The sequence below is a fragment of the Camelus dromedarius genome, chromosome 5, assembly GCF_036321535.1.
Source record: "Camelus dromedarius isolate mCamDro1 chromosome 5, mCamDro1.pat, whole genome shotgun sequence".
Lineage (NCBI taxonomy): Eukaryota > Metazoa > Chordata > Mammalia > Artiodactyla > Camelidae > Camelus > Camelus dromedarius.
The window spans coordinates 62,322,449-62,345,132 of NC_087440.1; the positions used below are offsets into that span (position 1 = coordinate 62,322,449).

The 22,684-nt window shown below is 46.0% G+C and overlaps 1 protein-coding gene across 2 annotated transcripts in view; it reads right to left on the reverse strand.

The window, feature by feature from the left end:
* SPTB (spectrin beta, erythrocytic) overlaps positions 1 to 22,684 on the reverse strand; it is a 114,433-nt gene that overhangs the window by 60,225 nt on the left and 31,524 nt on the right. For both annotated transcript variants that reach the window (XM_031453874.2, XM_064486027.1), the window contains exon 2: positions 2,121 to 2,319. In XM_031453874.2, coding sequence (XP_031309734.1) covers positions 2,121 to 2,268 — 148 coding nt within the window. In that variant the 5' untranslated portion in view covers positions 2,269 to 2,319. The remainder of the gene's footprint in view (positions 1 to 2,120; positions 2,320 to 22,684) is intronic.

Here is a 22,684-nt window from a genome sequence, read left to right on the forward strand (position 1 = left end):
TCAGGCTTGCAACTCTACATTCTGTGATTCTTCTCCCCCAGGAGGGCTTTCAGATTCTTTGATCGATAAGATGCACACTCTAGTGAGGGAGAAGCAAGGCTGGCAGAGGCCCTTTCCTGATCAACCCACTTCCATCAGTTTCCCGGCTACTCATCGGACCAGGCTACCATACATATCGGCCACCTGGACCACCTCTTAGCCCATCTGCCCATCAGAATCACACACACCCTTCAATCCCCAGCCCAAGGCCACCTCTTGCACAAACGAGTCTCTGATTATCCCTGCCTCTCCTCGTTTGTTCTTTCATTGCTATTTAATTAAGTGTCCTTCCCCCAGTTCTTCTCTAATTCTACTCTTGTGCTAATTAATTAAGAACATTGTTCATTTCCCTAATAGATCATATACTCCTCAGAGACAGATACTGTGTTGAATCCAACTCAGGATTCCCCCTCCATGATCATGTTTGGCAAGGGGATTAGTTTTACATGTAGTAGGAATATGATCGATAATTGTTAAAATGAAATTTACCTTGGTTTCTTAAAAAACAGGTTACCTATGACACAGATCAAAGGATCCCTGCACAAAAGACAGCCCCACTCTTCAAGCTGTCCTTGGGCAAACTTTATGGAATATGGTACCTCTCTCTCCAGTTGCATCCCCAGGGTCCCTGCAGCCAGACTCAGCCAGCATGAGACACAGAGAAGGTCAAATCAGACTGACAAAGGCAAGGTTCCGAGTTTGGTTAAAGATGTTAAAATTACAAAAGCAAAAGCAAGGAGTTGGTGCTATTATATGTCCCCAAGGAAAATCAAAGAAGGATTTTGGTGGGTAGGGGATAGTGAGGATGAGCTGGAGGAAGAAGAAAGGGAGTTTCCTGCAAAGAGCAAGGACCAAAAGGTGATGGCTGAGACCTGAAAGGATTTCCCACCATGACTAGGGAATGAGAAACCTCATCCCTTTTATGGGGAGGGGAAGCCCAGACACTCCTGAGGTGAAAGGTCATCATGGTCTCAGAGGGGGTCCTGCTCATGCCTCGAGATCAGCTGGAAACTGGCATCTGGGAGCAGAATAGAGGGAGGAAAGGTGGCCGAATACTAGCAGAAACCTCAGGTGGGTCCGTGAGCGAGGGAGCAGTGGGGGGAATCACCTCAGAAAGTCTTATGCGAAAGGCTGTGCCCTTCCTATAGGGTGGAAGATGGGAACAATCAATGATGGGGGAAGCAAGCCTGATTTGGGCCCATCACTAGTGGAGCAGGTGAAGGAATCCACCCCTTTCTCTGTATACACCCACACCCCACCCCATATAACCCCAACTTTCTTTATTGGCCAAGGACTTAGGGTTAGAACATAGCTACCCTGGGCCAGGCTCCAGGGCGGCCATGGTTACAGGGTTGGTAGGGGGAAAGAAATCCAAAAATCAGATCTCTGCCAGCAGGGGGAGGAGAGGCCATTTCTACTGGAGATTAAAGATTTCTCTTTCTCTCTCTCTCTCTCTCTCTCTCTCTCTCTCTCTCTCTCTCTCTCTCTCTCTCTCTCTCACACACACACACACACACACACACACACACACACACACACGAATCTATTATGAACCTGCTAAGTAAAAACCTAATTCCAGTTTAAGGATAAGAGGTTTAGTCCAGAAAATCCTCCTTTTGAGGCAGTGTGGGGAGGATGTTATCTGTTCTCAATTTCCTATCAAAGCACTCCTTCTGGGACCACATAGAAGATGACGACAATTCCTCTACCCAGGATCAGGCACGCAGGAGATGGAGGTTCATAATGAAGCCCCACACACCTCTGCCTGGCTGCCGCCCCTCACACACTCCTTTGCCCAGACTTTCTTTTACTTCTGACTTTGGCCACAGGTCATTCAGGACGGAGGCAGAAGGCAGGGCCCATCTGGCTCCACCTCCCTCCTCGGAGGAAGTGGAGCATGCAGGGGGAGCAGAGGCTGCCTGATCTGTGCCCGCTCCTGAGGGGGCCATGCAACCATGTCTCCATCACCGTCCTGCCAGGGCTCACACCAACGCACACAGAGGATGCATCACAGGCGGGAAGGGCAGGGAACCTCGGGATTGGGAGAGCGGCTCCCCAACCCCCACGGCCCCAAATAGTACCTGCCAAGGCCTTGATCCGGGACCTCTCAAAGAGCCTGGCTGAGCTGTTGTCATTATCCAGCTCATCATCCGGGGCATCCCAGCGGGCATTGATCCGGCTGTACGATGGCTGGTTGCCTACGTTTTCAAACTCCGTGGCCGATGTCATGTCAGCAGGCTCTCAGCAGCTATGCCTGCCTCAGTCTTCATGGAAGGGTCCCTGGGAAGGGGACAGCAACACAGTCAAAGGGTTAGCTCCCACCCCCATGGACTTTGTCTCAGGGGAAACTTATTTGGAGCGTCCAACAGAAGTAGATCTTCGCGGGAGCAGCACACAGTGCCCTCTGCTTGGTCATACTTCCTACCCAGGGTCTCTGGGTCTTCAGTTATAAAATATTGCAGCAGCAGCAGCAGCAACAGTAACGGCGGCGGTGGCGGTGGGAACAGAGAGCTGCATGCAGCATGGGTCAGGACGACCAGCAGGTGGAGATGTAAGTCGCAGCAAGCCCGCTTCCTCCAAACCCGCTGCCACCACCGCAGAGAGGGCTGGCTCTCCTGGGAGCCAGGAGGCTCATAGGAACGAGCTGGGAAGAGCAGTCGCACCCCAGGGAGTGGGGCCGGGACCCACCCTGTGGGGGGTGGGGACAAGGAAGCAGAGGGGAGAAGCTGGGAGTTCGCTGAGTCTGACTCAAATATGTATCAGTGGGGAGAGAGAGGAGCATGAGCTTTAAGCTGCCACTGGTGCCACCAGCCCCAGCAGCAGCTGCACTGGGCAAAGTTAACTCCTCCCAGAGGCTCCCTCTGAGTTCTTTCCCTGCAGCAAACATTCAGAAAGCTGAGCTCTTGGTCTTGCCTTCTCTGAAGTGCGACCAGGTGCTCAGACAAGTTCTCCTGTTCTTCCCTGACAGACCAAGGAGCCCAGATGAGTCTGCGGTTGCATCAAAGCGGTTAGCATGATGGTGGGGTGGGGGGCGAGGGGATCCCTCCCGACAAGGAGCCGTGTGTTCATCTATGCCGTGAAGATCAGGAGCACTGAGTCCTCACTCCCCTGTCATTTATCATGTTTCCTCATTCATTCATTCATTCATGATTAGCTCAGATATGCACCAAGTCCCAGTGAGGTGGCAAGCACTGTGCTAGGCAATTATGAATAAGACAGGAAGGGCCCTGTCTTCATGGAGTGTATACTCTGGCAGCAAGAGATATGATTAAAGAAGCCATTACAACAAGGTGTGATGCTGGATGCTGGGCCACAGCTGGGAAAGGACAAGGGAATGTGAGGGACTCATAGTGGGGCTGGGTGTTGAGGGAAGGAAAGTTTAAGCTGATTCCTAAAGGAAGCTTGGAGGCACCCTGTAAAGGGACAGATGGAAAGGAATGAGTCCAAACAAAAGGAATAAAGAGCAGATGCAAAGTTCTGAAGGTAAGAAAGGATCCAGTAAAACTTAGGAACCTCACGACGACGTAACTGGAGGGTGAGGGCGAGGTCGGAGAGAAAAGTGGAAAACGGGGCTAGCGAGGCCAGGCAAGGTCCTGAATGCCTTGGAACCAGACTAGCTTCCCTTCAGTCTTAATTTCCTCACCTGTACCTGTCATTCAGTCATCTCCCCAGGGAGCTTAAGGGACTCCAAGATCAAGACTTGAAAGAACAGGGAGCCCAGAGCCTTCACATCCAAGAGAACAAAAGGGGGTGGGGGACGGGAGGCTGAGGCAGACAAATGACAAGTGTTGACAACTAGTGAGCTGGGAGGTAAGCCTCTCCCTCCAGGAGTGTGTGCGCACACACATACACACACACATACACACGCACACACGCGCACACACACGCGCGCAGTCAATCTACCCGAGCAGGCACAGGCTGGAGGAAGAAATCAAGCAAGCTCACCAAGCCAAGTGTAACTGCAGTGCTCCAGCTCTTATTTTTCAGACAAAATCACTTCAGACTCTCTTCCCCAGTCTGATTGATCGATCCCACCACTACCCTTTGAGGTAAGACAAGAGCCAGCATTATCCACCCTAATTGCAACCAAGGAGGAAACCAAGGCTGACTAGGATGAGGCCCCCCCACCAAGGTCACCTAGGGAGTTACTGCTGTGGCTGAAAAGGGGCCACGCTGGGAGAAGGCCACTTTATCCCCCTTGAGTGGGTGGGTTCCCTAAGGAAGCAGCAGGGGAGAGAACATGGCACACGGGACAGAGGGCATTGCCCAGCTTCCAGGGCTTGGCCAAGGTGTTTGCTACTCAGGAGAAGGGAGGGTCAAGGTGGGGACGACAGCCATCATCCCAAACAGGTGCACCTGAGATCCCAGCCCTGGGTCTGAGAACACCTTGTCCGTTCTGACAGCTCATCGTCTTCCACAAAAGGACACGCTACTTCCAGGGCCGAGATGTCCCACTCAGCTGGCTGGGGGCTGGGCAGAGATGGCTAGGCAGGACTCCCCATGCCTTTCCCCACTTCCCTCAGGGGAAACTACCGCCAGCTCGAAGCGTGAGCAGGAGAGGGACGGACAGGCTGACGGGCTCCCGCGGGGCCGCCAGCCTGTCCAGCAGCCCCGAGCGGGGCCGTGCTGCCAGACGCAGGAGGCGAGGTGAGATCAGATCCCGCGTGCGGGAGGTAACCGGACCCTGGCTCTCCTTCTCATCTAGGCTATTTTTGAGAGTGGCTGAGAGAGGCCCAGGCCACAGGGCCGGGGGAGTGAGATTACCTTTGCCGCAGCTCCGTAAATAAGTCTGCCCCAGAAAGAGGAGCCCGAGCAGGCAGACCGGCAGGCCCAGCAGCATTCAAGACAAGATTGATGGCTCCGGGTGCAGGAGAGCGGCCACTCGACAGCAATTCATCCTGCTTAAAAATGCCATGCCTCCCGCGACCGCAGCTCGGAGAAGGCAGCAGCCAGGCAGTGGCTCTGCCAGGAACATGGAAAAAACACATGTGGTGTCTAAACACACAACTCTAGGGGTGTGTGTGTGTGTGTGTGTGTTTAGAAGGGTCAGATCCCTGAAGACAAACACCAAGGAAAGAGCTTCAGAAATGACAGAGGCCCTCTTCCTCCCGGCCCCCAGCTGTGCCCACCCCAGCAGCCTGCCCAGATGGCATCCTATCAGAGCCAAGGGGGTGGGGGGCGGGCAGTGTGCTGGGCGGCAAGGGGAGGATCTTGGAGAATCAGGTGTGAGAGGCAGAAGAGAAGAAACTAACAAAACAGGAAAGCTACAGCTGGTTATTCCAGGAAGACCAAACCAAACAAAAAAAAGTCCCTAAAACCAAACTCAACCCAGTGCTTTCCCAGGATCACCCCTAACTTATACAACGGCCCTCCAAAGGTTTGGCAATAAAGAAACCACCATGACTGAAAAGAATAGCGTATGCCGGGGACTCACAGTGGGGACATCTAGCCAAATGGACAGTTGTGGAAATGACACTGAAGTTGGTATTGGAGAGGAACTTGGAGCTGAGGCGATTCAGTCATGTTTTTAAGGGTATAAGTTATCTATGCAGCAAGACTGGCCCCCATGAGCATGGCAGCGGTCATAGAGCTAAAAATAGGTCCTAAACTGCACTTCACTTCCTTGCCAGGAACAAAGGTGTGAGAAGTACTTCCTTGTCCAATCACTCCCCAATTCACCCTCAAGCCCCTGGAAGTCTTTCTCATAACCCACCAGACCCTCGTCAGAGTGTAGGTAGGTCTTCTCTGATGCGTGGGGCTCTGTGCCTAGGAGAGCCCACCTTCCCTGTCCATCTGCCTGCCTGTCTAGCAGCTGGGTAGGCCTGTCTCCAAATGCACAGTCCAAGGCTCAGCCTCACCCGGCTGACCTAGGCTGCCTCTGGCCCCAGGTTACATTTTGAGCAGGACGGGTCCCTAGAAGACTTGCCCACAGCTTGGTCCTGAAAAGCTCATGTGATCGCACACTCACTTGCAGAAGGAGCACCTCCCTGGAAAATGGATTTCACAATATCACTGATGCAATCCACAGCTCCGCCCTTCGCTCCTGTGCCCAGGGACCCATCCGCTTCGGATATCAGGTGTTAGGCCTCGGAATTTCAACCCCACGTGCTATCCCCACTTCTCCATGGGGTGGGTAGGAATCCAAGAAGTGGCTGTGGTGGCAGCTCCTCTCCCTGCCTGCAGGGTGCTGCCGGGGCCCTAGTTAGTGCTCACTTAAGCCCTCCCCGTGGCGCTGAGCAGAAGAGGATGGATGCTCTTTTCTTCCCCTCCCTACTCCATCTCCTCTTTCCTGGACCACACAAATGTGAGCAGCAACAAAGCCCAGGAGTGAGAAATGGGGGAACTATGGACTGATGCCACCCTTTCTTAGCAGGAACAAGGGTGCAGGCTATTGCAATAGCTTAAATACAGTCTTTCTTACACTGAGAAGTTAGACCCTCTCTATCTTTATTTTCTCTTTAACTGTAAGGTTTGACCTCCTTGCCAGCTTCTTATTTTGTCCTGCCCCTTTACGCTACTTCAGACCTGCTTTTAACATGTTTTGGTACTATGGCAGCCCAGGTCAGAAGATTAAATCCTAAAATTTCCCTGGAACTTTTCTGCCAATGCAATGACCAAAACAGAACATTCTTCTACTCCCATGCATCGTAATCTCACTGCATATTCAGACCCCTTAAAGAACAGTCAAATACATAAACACTCACTAAAACAGCACGAGAACCATGAGACACCCAGTGCAGAGTACTCTAAATCTATCTCCAACTTCCTTCCCATCCCCAAGCTTTAGTCTGGCACCTCCATCTGTCTACCAGACGTCTCCACCTAGAAATTACAGCTCAGTATACTACAGCTCAGTATGGCTAAGAATGAGCACACGCCTCCCAGGACAGCAGAACAGGGAGTTTTAGGATCACAGGTGATCCTAAACAGGGAGTTTTAGGTGACAGGGTGACAGCGAGGTCCAGGTGAGCATACCACCTGTGGGTGGCATCACCAGCGGTACCTGAGCCAAGCTGCTTCCTCTCCTCAGAGCACACTCTGCTTTCCCACATTCCACAGTTCCCACCCCGACCCAGCCTGGCTGCCAGTCCATCATTAGCAGGGTGTGGTTTGAGGTTCTTAAAGACCAGATTTGTATCCATGGTGGCCAGCATCAGGGTTCCCAGTGCATTTACAGCATTCTGGTCATTCTAGTCCACTGCTGTTTGGTAAGGTCTTACCCAGACCCTTCTGCTCCAACTTTGCCACCAGGCAGGAACCTCAGGCCTACATGTCACAACTTGTCCACCCTCATCATGGAAAAATCTCCTACTAAGAACTGGCTTCAGTTATGCTGCAGCTGCTTGGATGGGGGAGGAGGGGTGGGATCACGGCCCTAACAGTTCTTACAGGATTTGACTGGGGAACAGGTGCTGCTCAGCTCTGATACAGGCATTGGCCCATCAGCCCTCTGTCTTAACAGCATCTATCAGCATCTCACGTCCAACACAGAGGCAAATGTCCACTGGGAGTGATTAAAGGAGAGATGATACTCTTAATATACATAGTTTCAAAAGCTTATTCCCTATTGGAATTCCTGGGCTCAATATTTACAGAAAGCTATTACAACCCATTCCTACTTCTTAGCTCTCTCAGCTCATTTCTTTCCAGGTAGCCACCGGCCTCCTCTCCTAGAACAAGGAACACTCTGTGGTAGATAATTGAAAAGCTGAATGCCCAATTTCTGGTCTTCCATGAAGACATTTCTAGAATACAGACAGTTACTTCTCTCTTCTCTGATGAAAACTGCACAGGGGGGTTGTGTGGTCTCAATATTGGAGATGGTCAAGAATAGGTTGAGGTAATTGATTTGAAATAATAGTTGAGATAGTTCTCACAAAACAATTGATTCAAAAAGATCATCAGCAAATAAAACCTTTAGATAGCAAATTGATGGAAACTTATACAATGGGCTCAAGTTCCCAATATGTGAATTCACTGATGAATTTTAGCATCACTAAGAATAGGACAATGAGATACTGTGTGTCTCCAGATATGATGCAGTATGAAGGACATCATGGCCTATGACATTCTTGCCAAAAAAGTTGAACCTCAGTCTGATCAAGTCTGTAGAGCTGATTTCCCATTTACAGGAACGTCAGAAGATGGGCAGACAAGTTAAATGACAACCTGAGGAAGCAAAGAGACAGACCCCGAAGGTGGGTCATTCTGCAGACAACTGACCCCACTTCTTCAACAAGTCAATGGCATGAAAACAGACAACTAAGAGGCAGAGAATAGGGACTGCTGTAGATCAAGAGAGACTCAGGAGATGTAATAACGAATGTAATACCTTGTCTGGAACTTGAATCAAACAATATCAAAACACTTTTTTTTTTAGACAATCAGGGATATCTGAATTATAGACTCAATAGTGGATAGTAACCAGGAATTATAGTCAATTATGTTAGGTGTGATCATGGCATCGTGGTTACATTGCCTTGGCCCTAACACCCGGCATGGTCTGGATTCTGCTTCCCTCTCCAAGCTCGTCGTCCCGACATGTGCTATATGCAACTTGTAAGCCTTTCAGTTTTTCCAAATTGCCATTTGTCCTCCAGCTCCGGCCCTTGTGCATACTGTGCCCTCAGCCTAGGACGCCTCCAGGAGCATCTCTGCATGTCTGATTCCTCCTCCTTCCTTAGGTCTCCTCTTAGGTATCACTCCCTTGTGGAAATCCTCCCCAAGCACCCCATCTAAGCTAAGTCCTTTGTCATCCTCAGCCTGGGCACTTTACTTGATCCCTTCACAGCCCTCATCATAATTGTGATTACTCATCCATCTTTCGGTTTACCTTTGTTTTTGCCTCTCCCTGCCTAAACTATAGGTTTCTAGCAGGTAGCAGCCAAGTCTGTCTTGTTCATTATTGTATTCCAGTGCCTAGCACTATGCTTGGGACATATAAGTGCTAAGTAAATATTCTTCTCCTCTTAAAGACCTCAGCTCAAACTCTGGGGTTGCTAGCCTGCCTTATTCCTTGATCCACGCAGTGCTCATTCAGATAGTCCACTTGAGTGTATTGAGCACTTACTCAATATTGATTAATCACCAAGGCCAGTCATTAAACCTCTGTAAAATGTCTTCCACCCGTCATTCCTTTATGTTCTAAAGCTTCCACCACTTCACTCCATGGCTCTACCGCTTCCTGCCTGGACTTATGTAATGGTCTGGACACCTCTGGCTGTGCTTGGCCTCTTCAACATATCCTGCACAGACAGCCCTCCTCATAATGACATGCCTCTACTCTGTAAGCTTTCAGCAACTCTGATGCAGCCTAATCCAAAGTCCTACACCATCTGGTGCTGAGCTCAGACTCTCTCTTACACTAACTCTGCTCCAACCAAGAGGGTCCACCTGTCCCCCTCCCACTGTTGTATCATTTGCCTCTACAACTTTGTTTGTGCCACTTCCCATATGCTGGAATTTAGGCATCTCTCCTCCCTGCAATTTAAAGCAAATATAATTTTCAAACACTTAGAAACACAATATAACATTTTCCTAGAATCTGAGTGAGATCACCTTTCCCCTCCTATTCAACCTCATGGATCCTCCACTGCCTCCATGACCAGTGGGCTCAGGGAAAGCTGCTACTAATCTGTGCACTGACTCCCCCTCCTCAGTCCCACTCCCTCCCCTAGTCTCATTTTTATTGCCAGATGAAGCGAGATCCTCACTCTCCTTCCTTCAGGCCATCTTTCCAATCCTGGGAGGAAGATGAATCTTAAGCTTTTTCTCCCTTCCATCTTCATTTTAACATGCTCAAGTCTGTATTATCTTAAATAAAACTCCTTGCCACCCTTTCTTTCTTCCCTTTCAAAGCCAGATTTCTTGACAAAGTTGCCATGCGGATGTTGTTCATACAGGTGATCTACAGAAGAGGAAATCCAAAAGGCCAAGACTCTGAGAAGAGACGCTAAGTTCATTAGTTGACCATGAAATACTGATCAAAATAAGGAGACACCACAGGCAAAGATTATCAGGCTGAGTAACTTGAGGTGTAGATGGTGACGTGCAGAGCAGAAACCTCATGTATTGCCAGTGGGAGTGTGGACTGGCCCAGCCATTCTGGTTTGGTATTTTTTTGTTTGTTTGTTTGTTTTTGAGTAAAGGTAGATTTATTTAGAGAGATACATAGTGCATAGAGTGTAAGGCAAAAGAAAGGCAAGGAAGGAGGTGTGGGGGTTGGGTGCTCAGATTAAAGTAAAAGTAGGTACACATTCCATAGACAGAGCGCGTGGCCCAGCCATTCTGGAAGGCAGTCTGCCAGTTCTCAGGCAGGTTATGTATCTACAACTCTGTTCCTGGGCATACAGACCGAAGAAATCCTCATACAGGTCAAAAGTGGAACACAGGCAATGATGTTCACTGTAGCATTGACTGTGGTGGTGGGGAGGTGAAGATAACCTGTGTGTCCCTCACTGGGGGATGGACAATAAAATGTGGTGAAGGGACACAGGGAGGACACATGGCAACATTGGGGGATCTTAAAAACATAGCGCTGGATAAAGTAAATAAGAAACTGAATGAGATCTATAACACGCCATTAACATAACTGCAAAGCATATGCATATAAAACAGTATACATATTATAAGAATATATACAAACAAATGGAAGACTCTTAAGCACATGAAAATGGTTGCCTCTAGGTGGAATGAGGGAAATGGAAAAGGAAAATGGAGCCAAAAAGGAAACCAATCAACTAACCAAACAACCAGAAGAGTTGCCTAAAAATAATGATGATGGATTGAGAAGTATGATGAGGTCTCTGCTCCTAAGGTAAGAATAGATACAGTTTATTTATCTATATTCATGCGAAATTCCTCATCCCATACCCAACTCACTCCTCAGTGCACTGAAAGCTGGCTTCCCCCATCAATTCATGAAGCTATTCTTGTCAAAGTTCACTGACACTTTCCTTCCTTGTTCCCTAAAACAACAGATGCTTTTCAGGTCTTATCTTGACTTCTCAGCAGCATTAAGCTCTGTTGACCATTCCAAAATTTCCTAAAATCACTCTGTATAAAATAGATAAACAAGTTTCTTCTGTCTAGCACAAGGAACTATATTCAATATCTTGTAGTAACCTATAATGAAAAAGAATATATGTATGTATATGCAAGTGTGAAGTTGACACAACATTGTAAATTTACTACTTCAATAAAAACAAAATTCCTGAAATCACTTCCTTTATCTTCCAGGACATGCTCCTTGTTCTCTCTTAACTCTCTGGCCCTTCCTCCTTGGCCCGCTCTGTGGGCTACTCTTCCTCTACCTGTCCCTTGAATGGTGGTGTTCCCCAGAGTTCTATCCTGGGCCAACTCCACTTCTTCCTCTGTCTACGTGATCTTCTGTCCTGCACTCCCATGACTTGAATTACCACCTCCTGCTAATGACTTCCAAGTCTATCTCCTCACCCCCCATCCATCCCATTCAACTGCCTTCTGAACATACACCTGGAAGGCCCACAGGCCTCTCATACTTCACATTATCTCCAGTTGCATCTATCACCATGCGAGTCCCACTCCTTCCGGTCATGTTCCCAGTCCACCAATATACCAGTGGTCCAAACCAAAACTTGATATGTCAGAGTACCCAGTATCTCATCCACTCAGTCCCCTCAATGTCTCTCAAATCTCTGTTCTTCTCTGTCTCCACCACTCCCCCTCACTTCTGACCACTATCGTCTCAAGTCTAGTGGTTTCCTGCTGATTTCCTTGTACCCATATTTACTCTTTTGCCTACCATTCCAACCCATCCTTCATTCTGTGGCCAGAAAGATTGACTTAGAATATAAATATGGTAATATCACTTCCATACTTTAATAGCTCCTCTCTGTTTCAGAAGAAAGTTGAAAACCCGTAATAAATCCTAGTCAAAGCCCTTTGTGATCTATCCCTACCTGAACACTATTCTATCCAAACCTTCCTACATCCCCAATCCTACTTTCCAGCCATAACGAACTCTATTCAGGTCCCCAGCTCTCTCTGGAGATGCTCTTTGCACATGCTGTTCCTAAAGCCTGGAACATTCTCCCTCTTTTTCAGAATAATTTTTTTTACCCTTCAGAACTCACGTTAGCCTTCGCTCCCTTCAAGAAAACTCCCCATCTCCCCTCACCCCCTGCAACCAATCCCCTGTAGTGGTGGGGGTGGAAGCACTACTTCCAGGCTCCCATCACACCTAGCGATCACTTTCATCAAAGCACTTAGCCACAGTGTAGGAGAATAATCTCTCCCTCTGTCTTTCCCAATAGACCATAGGCTGCTTGAAGCCAGGGACATCCTTAGTCATTCTTCTTGTCCCAATTGCCCAGCATAATGCCAGGTACATGAAATGCAGCTAGAAAATGTTGAACAAATGGGTGAGAACTGAGAACTGAAGAGCCCTGCTCTTTAAGAGGATAAAAGTAGCTTCGGCAGAGGATACACTATTTGAAGGCCAATTTAGAGGTCAAGGTGGTAAAGGGTCTGGAAACATGGCATGTGGCCACAGTGCTGCGCATGCAGGCTGAGCATCGACGCCTTGACAGTATCACTGTTGCCCCTGCAGCCTCAACCACACATTCCTGCAGTCCCTTCCTCTTTTGCTGGATGGCGGTGGCAGAAGGAATGACAGTGGCAACTCGTATGAATGGCTTCCAACCTTGAAACCTCTCAGAGCAGCTCTGACTCAACCCACGCCTCCATTTCCTCACCCGAAACACTGATGAAAGCAGCAGCTTCTCCCTCAGAACTCTTCTAGGCAGGAGAGCCCTACCCCACTTAGCTGAGAAGTCTTTTATATATTCTTTGTTGTGTCACAGAAATGTCAGTCTTAGAACAGTTTCTATCCATACATCTCTGCTACACAAACAAAGAGAGCTATTTTAAAAGCTGAACCTATAAATAATATATAAGTTATGGGTGCCAATTTGGTATTCATTCATGTTAGAGCTTTTAAAATAACTCAATTAAAATGAATCTTTTAAAAGTTGCTCAAAGCCAGAAGGACTCCTGATGGAACGGGTGCTGCCTGGAGGATTTTCCCATCCTCGGCCAGGGCACAAGTCTGGCACAGTGGGGCCAGAGGATGCTCTGGAGACAGACAGAAAGTTGCTTGCAAGGCTCCAGTCTTGCAGCAAAGGCAAGTGCAGCCTCTTGGAGGCTGGTGGAGTCAGTTCCTCCTGTGCACATCTCCTGGCCTACAGAGAGAGCACCTCTCAGCCACTAGAATCCATTCAGCCTTCTTCCCTGAGCTCTGCTGATGCAGAAGCAGCAGCTGCTAGCTCATACAGCCCCTCTGCTGCCCATGGTCCTCAAGAAAAAGACTTGGCTCTTTGTAGGACTGGGTAGCAAAGCCCAAGGCTAAGAAGGGAACCTGGAATTTCCTAAGATCGTTACATACATTGCCCCATTTAACACAAACCCACACTCACAAACTGTTAGATACTATTATTGTTATTATTGCTATTGGTCTATTATTATTTCTGTTCTATCAAAACAGCAGATCTGAGTTGAAATCCTAACTCCTGTACATAGTAGTTGGGTGCTCTCCTCTAAGTCATTTAACCACTCTGTACCTCAGTTTCCTCATCTGTAAAATGAGGGAAATACCCTGTGCTTCCATGGCACAGGACTGGGCGTACCAATGTCCAAAGTCTATCCTTTCTACACACAGCCTGGAGGCATCTTCCAGTTGCCCCTGTGGTTAGTTGTGGCTGTGTGATTGGATAAGAAGTGACATGCACCACTTCAAGGTCTTAGCCACAAAACTCTTCCCCATAATTCCTTATTCTTTCCTCTAAATTCCTAGACCCTAGACTAAAGGGCCAAGATGAAAGGAGCCTGGTGTCCTAGATGGCTGTGGGGAACAAAATCTCATCCTCAGTTTATACCCATTTACTCATCTATGATGTGAGCAAGAAATCAAATTTCATATATTTTTTATAGTTCTTTATTAAAATGGTTAGGATATCCTAATTAATAAACCCACCAGTTACCACATAAAGCTGTTGTACAGATTATATGAAGTTACATGAAAATGAGGTATAAGAACCATATAACCCCAAAGTATTGTTATTTACAAAGAAAATTCAGTATCTCTAAGTATCAAGTTTGTGGGTTTACTCAATATGCACACTCTCACAGCAAAAAGGAATTACACTGTTGGTGAAATCTACTCTGTCATTACCCCACTGCCCCTTCTGCAACCCTCTTTCCTTTCACCTCTGCCTCAAGCATCCAAACTCTCCCATCCTCCCTTGATGCCAGGTTCCTCCACTGAGTTGAATGACCTAAGTGGAGCTCCTCCTTCAGACCTACTTCCATCCCTACTTCAAAACAAATTTGACTTTGACAACCTAATTCCCTATCACAGCAAACTCCTCAAAGGGCAGGATGCCATTTTCACCTTTAAGGCCTTTGCACCTGGTAGGGACTCAATTAGTATATATTAATTGGATGAAACAGATGCATCTACCTTCCCAAGGGGCAGAATATCTCTCCCAGGGAACACATCTTAATAAGCGCCTTATGGAAAAACCTTATTCAAAGAAGGGATATGAAAGAGACAGTGTAGGAGCCAAACCAGGCCAATAGGTGAGAAACGGTTAGTTAGACAGGCTCTTCAGCATGTTCAAATTGTGTAAGGGAGGCAACTGTGTATTGCACCTACAATATGCCAGGTTTGCCTAGAGAGCCCCTGAAAAGTATAGCCTTAACTCAGTGTACAACCTGCGCTAAGAGGAAGTCCCTGGGAGGGAGGAGATGTCCAAAGTTAAAGAATGTGGTGAGAAGGCTGTCAGAATGAAGCCCATATTTCCTGCCTTCTAGAGTTATACTCAGATCTCTGAGCCTCGCTTTTGGCCTGACCATAACGAAAGACTTTGATGAATTTTCCAACCCCATTCTAACATCTTGTATCTGACTACAGAATCAAGAAAAGCATTCACAAGTAGGTTGGCACTCTTTATTCATTAATTCAATAAATATTTGTTGAACAAAAGCACCCCCCCACAAAACCCATGAAATACTTAGGTATAAACAGAGCAAAATATGTGCAGGATCAATTTGCTGAAAACCATAAAACACCGATGAAAGAAATTGAAGGTCTAATAAATGGAGAGAGATACCATGCCCAGGGATTGGAAGATCTAATATTATCAAGATGTCAATTTTCCCAAAGCTGATCTACAAATTCAATGCAATGCCAATCAAAATCCCCACAGGGTCTTTTTTTTTTTTTTGTAGGAATAAAAAAGTTGATTTTTAATTTTCTATGGAAAGGCAAAGAAAATAGAATAGCAAAACCATTTTGAAAAAAGAAAAAAACTGGAGGACTCACATTACCTAATTTAAAGACTGACCATAAAGCTATAACTATCAAGATAGCGTAGTATGGCAAAAGGATAGACATGTAGATCAATGGACTAGAATAAAGTCCAGAAATAGACTGACATATGTATTGTCAAATGATTTTTGACAAAGGTGCAAAAACAATGTAATGGAGAAAGGATAGTCTTTTTCAACAAATGGTGCTGAACAATTGGACATAAAATGAAAAATAAAACACATCTCATACCACATTCAAAAATTAACCCAAAGTGGATTACAGACCTAAATGTAAAACCTGATTCTTCTAGAAGAAAAGAAAAAACTAACAGGAGAGAAATCTTTATAATGTTGGGTTAAGCAAAATATATTAGATACAACACCAAAAGTATGATCCATAGAAGATCAGGTATTAGAAAAGAAAAAAACTGATTAATTGGACCACCAAAAATAAAAATATCTCCTCTTTGAAAGATATTGTTAAGAGTATGAAAATACAAGCCACATACTGGGAGAAAATACTTGTAAAACCTGTGTCTGATAAAGGATTTGTATCTAGACTATATAATACATTCTCAAAACTCATTAATTAAAAAAGAATCAACTAAAAATGGCAAAAGGTTTATATAGATGTTTCATCAAAAGATTATGTGGACAGCAAATAAGCACATGAAGATGCTCTATTTCCTTCATCATAAGGGAGATGCAAATTAAAACTACAGTAAGATACCACTACATGTCTAGTAGAATGGCTTTTTTAAAAAACCTGACAATAACAAGTGCTGTCAGGATGCAGAGCACCTAGAATCCTCAGATATTGCTGGTGGAGTGCAGAATAGGACAGCCACTTTGGAAAAGAGTTTGGCAATTTCTTACAAAATTAAACATACATTTACCATATGACTCAGCAATCCCTACTCGTAGGACTTTTTACCCTAGAGAGATAAAAACTTAGGTTCGCAGAAAAACCTCTATGCAAATGTTTATAGCAGCTTTATTCATAATGACCAAAAATTGGAAGTAAGCTCAATGTTCATTAACTAGTGAATGAATAAACCAACTGTGGTACATCCACACAATGGAATACCACTCAGTGATAAAAAAAAATTGATCAACTAGACACAGCATGAATAAATCACAAATGCATTGTGCTAAGTGAAAGAAGCTAGACTCTTTCTATCATTTCTAGCTATGATTCAATTTTTATGACATTTTGGAAAAGGCAAAACTATAAGGACAGAAAACAAATTCACGGTTGCCAGGAGTTAGGGCTGGGGAAAGGGGCTGACAACAAAGGGGCCTGAGGGAATTTTGGAGGGTGATTGTGGTGGTGGTTGTACAACTGTATGTGTTTGTCAAAACCTATAGAAATGTACAATGAAAAGAGTAAATTTTACTGTATGTAAATTATACCTCAATAGACCTAAAAACAAAATACTGAAACTAAAAACATAAATGAAAAGACTAAAAACAAATATTTATTACCTACTATGTGCAGACCATTGTTATGAACTGCAGTGATAGTAATGATGTAGAACAATTATTACAATGTATTTTAAAATAACGAGAGGGTTTTTCTGAGCAAGGTACTACAATGGAGGATATAAATATGGTATAGGCATGGGTTCTGCCCACAGGTTCCCTAAGGCATAGATATAAGCAATGATACAGCAAGATTGAATTATGTAAGTGTCAAGAGAGGCATAAGTAAAATGCCACATGATTTCAGGGGCAGGAGAGAATACTGAATGCTGGAGAAACCAGAGAAATCTTCATGGAAGAGATGGCATTTGAGTTGGGTGCTGATGACAGGAAGTGGTGACTTTATTGTCCAGGTAAACAATGTGTATCAGAAAGTTTTCTCATCTAACTTCTCATTGATCCTTCTAACAACCTTGGGAGATATGTACGGGAGGTGCTATTAATCTCGGTTTCAGTTAAACAAACTAAGACTTAGAGATAAAGTTCCTTGCCCAACACTTGGGCGGCAAAGCCCAAGGCTTGAACTCAGGTCTTCTGAGAGTTCAGTTCACGCTCTGCTCCCAGATGGTACACCTACCCAGACGAAAAGTGTTCCCTTTTCTTAAGATAGAGACTGCTAATGGTGCATTTCTGCCTTAGCATCTCTCCAACAGGGTGGGTTACTTCCAGCCTTTCTGGCCACTGGGAATCCCCTACAAGGCTAACATGCTTATTTGAGTCTTTCCTGCACATGGAATGAAAGCCAGCAGAAGGGCGATTTTCTGTGGCATTTGTTTAAACTTATGGTTTAAAGGTCTCAAAATATCTTTTATAAACACTAAAAAGACAAGTCTTGAAAGTTACAAAGACAATACAGACTGCCTCAAATGCAGTCATATATGTAACCCTCAAATTGTTTAAGATGCAAACTTAGACCTTATAGGGCAACTTAAAAGCTGCAACTCACTCTTGGTGGGGATCAGCTCCCCCAGAGAACTCTGAAGTTATTCCAAGAAGCCTCCTTGTGACCTGAAGGAGAACACCTGTTTGTACATCTGGCCGAGCTGTGACCCGCAGAGCCTTTTACCCATCATCGCTTATGCGTGTGGGAGTTCATCTGGCACACACTGAGCTCCTTGCTCTGGAGCCTGTCTGTGTGCTAACCACTATGCTAGAGATCACCTTTCTCTATGGAAGAAACACTACCAGGGAGATGTATGTGGCTTCTGCATTTTGCTGCTACCGCAATCCTTTTTGTTCATCACTAACTTAAAAAAAAAAAAAAAAAAAAAGACAGTACCATTATGAGCATTGATTTAATTAACTAAATATTTCCTGAATGGATACTATATATATGCTCGTAATGAGATGGTCCCTGTCCTCAAGGAGCTTGTAGTCAGGCATAAAATTTAAACATCCCTCAATGATACAACTGAAGAAACTCTTTTCTTTTCTCCTTTCTGTGTTCTGGTTTTCTCACCTGGATAACAGGGAGTGAGTTTCTCCGGCACTTAAGCAGTGTCATCAAATATTTATTGAGAGCTTACCTGGCAGCAGGCACTACACCTTACAAACACCACCACGTTGAAACCTCAGAACTATCCTGTGAGGCAGCCACTCTCATTATCCCCACTTTATAGGTGAGGAAACTGAGGCTTAGAGGGTTCAGTGAGTTGCCCCCATCTGTCAGCCAGTATAAGTGATGCAGCCAGGATTCAGACCCAGGCAGTTAGGCTCAGAGCCCTGCCTGACCCGAGCCCTCTACAGGGAGGAATGAGATCAAAGGAGCAGAGTGCCTATAAACAGTTTTTAAATCATCTGGGACAGATTCTTCCATGTCCAGCTCAACACCAGGCAACAAGAACATCAAGAAAGACAACAGGAAAGAAAGATGATCTACACTGAGAGGCCGGGAGGCCCTTTAGGGTCACAGTTAATCCAACCCTGAGATTGCAGAACACAAACATACCAGGTCTCTGGCCGGCATCAGACCCACATTTCCTCTGAGGATCTCAGAGCACTTTCCCCTCCAAATCATCACAGACACAGAGAGGACTGGAAAGCAAGGTGGAGTAACTTTCCCAGGACAAATAATTGGTGGTGTCATGAGGGAAATGTTTGTGTTTAATCCCCCAGCTCTTCTCTTAACCCCATTCTATTTTTAGGGCCCCTCTTTAACACAACACCCATCTATTTCCAGAAAAAGGGAAACCCCAACGTGTGGAAACAGAGGAGGGTTTCTGCAGGTTTTCCAAGGTGCTGCAGTTTGATAACACTCTCTGCCTATCTGTTACAAAGCGCGGCAAATGTTATCACCTGAAAGCACCCGAGGTGAGGGCACCCCGGTTCTGAGCACTGTAAATGGGCTACCCAGAAGCTCCCATCTGATGGCACGTCAGCGCCTCACCCCGTAACCAGGCTGAGCTACTTGCAAAGTAACGGCTGCCACATTCCTCTCTCAAAGAGGCCTGACTCCAAAGAGCTTGGCTGGGGCCAGGCAGCAAGAGGGGCCAAGTGCCTGCTGTTCCCAGAGAGGCGTGTGTGAGTGGCTAGGGTGGTGGACACATAAGCCAGGGGAGGTCATCTGAAAGGTGCAGAGAAATGAGTGATCATTGCTAAAATAGTCTGTAAGCAACTCCAGAAAGCTTGCCACACCTTGACATCCTCTAGTACGTGGTAGCAATACTCAATCATTCAGCAAGGGCTTGAACCAGCTTCCAGAAAGGACCAGAGGGTAGCACACAGGGGATTTAGTGCCAGAGATAGTAGACTAAGAGGACTTTATCTGGGGAGGTGAACGAGGCAGCACAGTGCAGTGGTTAGAGGCATCTGGCATTCAACAGACTGGGGGGATGAATCTAGACTTAGCCACTTACTAGCTGTGTGGCCTTAGGCCATTTATTTAAACTCTTTAAGCCTTCATTTCTTCATCTATATAAAGCAGAGTTAACAGTCATCACCTTACAGCACTGCTGTTTGGATCAAATGAGATAATGTATCTAAGAGTCCTTAACAGAATGCCTGGCACTGCGTGCAGCCCTGAATATGCATGGACCACTAAACACTACACAAGGTCTGTTGCTACTTCCACAATGCAGAAGAATGAATTGTTGTTCCTCTTTGTACCTCAGTTTTTCCAGTAATAAAACAGCAACTATTCTTCGCCCCCACCCCGCTTCATGGCACTTAAAAGCTGGAGACATGCAGAAATTGAGGGTTTCTTTAATCATCAGAAAGGTTATCAAGTGTTTACACGGCATCTACTCAGGTACTGGCCATCTTGCCCTTTTCAGGGATCTGTACAGATCCTCTAAATGCTGGATGACAGATCTCTGATTAAAACAAGCAGGTTATCCTTTCGTACTCTCAAGATTTTTATGGTGCCAGGAGCAGACATGAGGAGGCAATCATCCCCCATGACGTCTGAGACTCGTCCACAGAAGAGATGCTCAGAGGAAGGATGCCCAGCACCCATGTGGTTGCCAGTCAAGATCTGTCACCTGTCACCCCCTCTTTCCCTCCCACTAAGGGGAAAAGATGTCTTTATTCCACTGGGGGAAAATAAAGTCAGTGTTTGAATATCTGCCCCAATTCTTCACAACAAACACAGCAGTAATTTCCTTACTTTCTTGTTCCTACTTGGCCATAGCCCCATCACAATGCCCTTATTCCATCACAATCCCTACTTCTCATGCTAGAAAAAAGGGATGGGAGTGACGTTGTGTTGAGAGTTAGAGGTTTCGGCATGCTCAAGTGTCTGTCTTCTCTGGATAAAGGCCATCAGCTGTCAAACTGACCTGAGGAGCTGGGCTCTGAGAGAAGAGTGGGTTTGCACAGAAGCGCACGCTGGCTCACCTGGGGAGCTTTCCCACCCAGGGTCAGTCAGTAGGCTTGGAGAACATCGACATTAACCTTCTTCTCTTAGCATCAGCTCATGTACCTTGACCTGAATTATCCCACCACCACCACCACCAGCCTCCCATCCCAGAATCGAGCTATGTGTTAGCCTAGACAGGACCATTATTAATTGGTGGATTTCCTTTTAGTCAGCCTAATAGGTTTTGTTAGATTGTCTTTAATTATGTTTTGGGGGGTGGGTAATTAGGTTTATTCATGTATTTGTTTTTTTAATAGAGGTACTGGGGATCGAACCCAGGACCTCATGCATGCTGGGCAGGCACTCTACCACTGAGCTATACCCTCCCCTAGAGTGTCTTTAATTATGAAAGTGCTGTATGCCAGACCTTTAGAAAAGTCCAACAAAAAAGCCTGCAGTGGAGAACCAACAACAGCAGTCCAGCCATCCTCAAAGTGGCGCCCCTAAGCTGAGTAGATAATCCTCATGTGAATATGTGATGGCTGTGCTTGCCAAGAGTTGCTTAGCAGGAGTCCCCGTGTAAAAATGATGGGCTAGAAAACCCAACTGTCCTTTATTTTTACAGTCACCCTTGATTACCAGTGAGTGAATGTCCTCAGTTGTGAACTGTCCACAGCTATTCCTGTTCAAACCCTCTCCCTGCATTTCAAGCAGCCAGACCTCTGGATACTCATGTAAAAGGATCAGGTCTGAACACACAATAGGAATTTGCATCTCCAGCCAGAAACATTTGTACAAACAGAGAACAACAACAACAATAATAATAACCAAACCAGTAACAATCATATTTAGCGAGGACTTAGTACAGGGGACGCACTATGCTAAGTGCAAGGCATACATAGGATTGTACTGACAGTGAAACGAGCTATGAGTGATTTTCACTTTTCTCCATTTTATAAAGGAAGAAAGTGAAGCTTACAGAAGTTAAGGAACCTGCCCCGGGTCACACTACCATGAGAAGCAAGGGGTGAAGTGCGCCCTACGGTCTGACCCTCGTCCAACAACAGAACTTGTAGATGCACTGCTGCTAATGATGAATTTTAACTTTGTTATCAGTCCAGTAATCCCTGTTAACATTTAGCAGGGCTTCAGCTGAAAAGAAGTACGAAGATGATGCTAGGGTTCCCTATAAACACCTTGTACGTATGAAAGCAGATTTACTATTCTCCTCCCCAATGCCGCATTCCATGTCCACCAAAAATACACAAACATTACCAAAGTACATTCAAACCACATTCCCGGGATCCCACCTGCTCTAGGAATGCCCCATGGTCTTTAGAAATCTATCTGGCTCCTGTTCCCTTTGTGACCACAGAATGCCACTTCAGAGATGAGCACTTCAGGTCACTAACCCAACCAGAAATGAGACCCAGAAGTCCAGAGTCCTTGCTCTCTTGTCCTCTCTCTGTATAATAATCCCTTGTCCAAGAGAGAGACAGAGGGACAGACACACATGCAAAGTATAGGGAGATGAAAGATCCAAAGTGGTCCGTACCCAAACCAGCCTGCGACTGCCTATTTGAAAGAAACTCCTCTAAGCCCCCGCCCGTTATCTGGGCCTGGCAGAATGCGCCTGCTCCCCTCACTTATCTCTCCTCCTGCCTACACAGTTTGCTACACCCACTGCATGTGGACAACCTTATCAGAAAATATCCACATAACAAGCATTTGCCTTTGAACAGAAGTAGCTGTTTGGCCCGCCAAATGTCACTAACTCTGTGTGTCTATTGGTGCCTACTCTGTGAACATATACATAATAAAGCTCACGAATACAGAGCAGACGCTGACTGCAGGGCACGAGCGGCTGTGTCTTTGGAAACTGCCAACCTGCTTACAAAACACCTGCCATTCTCCTCTTCCTCATCAACTAGAAAATGAGGAGAACAAAACTGGCTGCTCTCTGAGTAAGTCATTCATTCATTCCACAAATATTTTCTGAGCATTGTGCTGTGCTCTCAA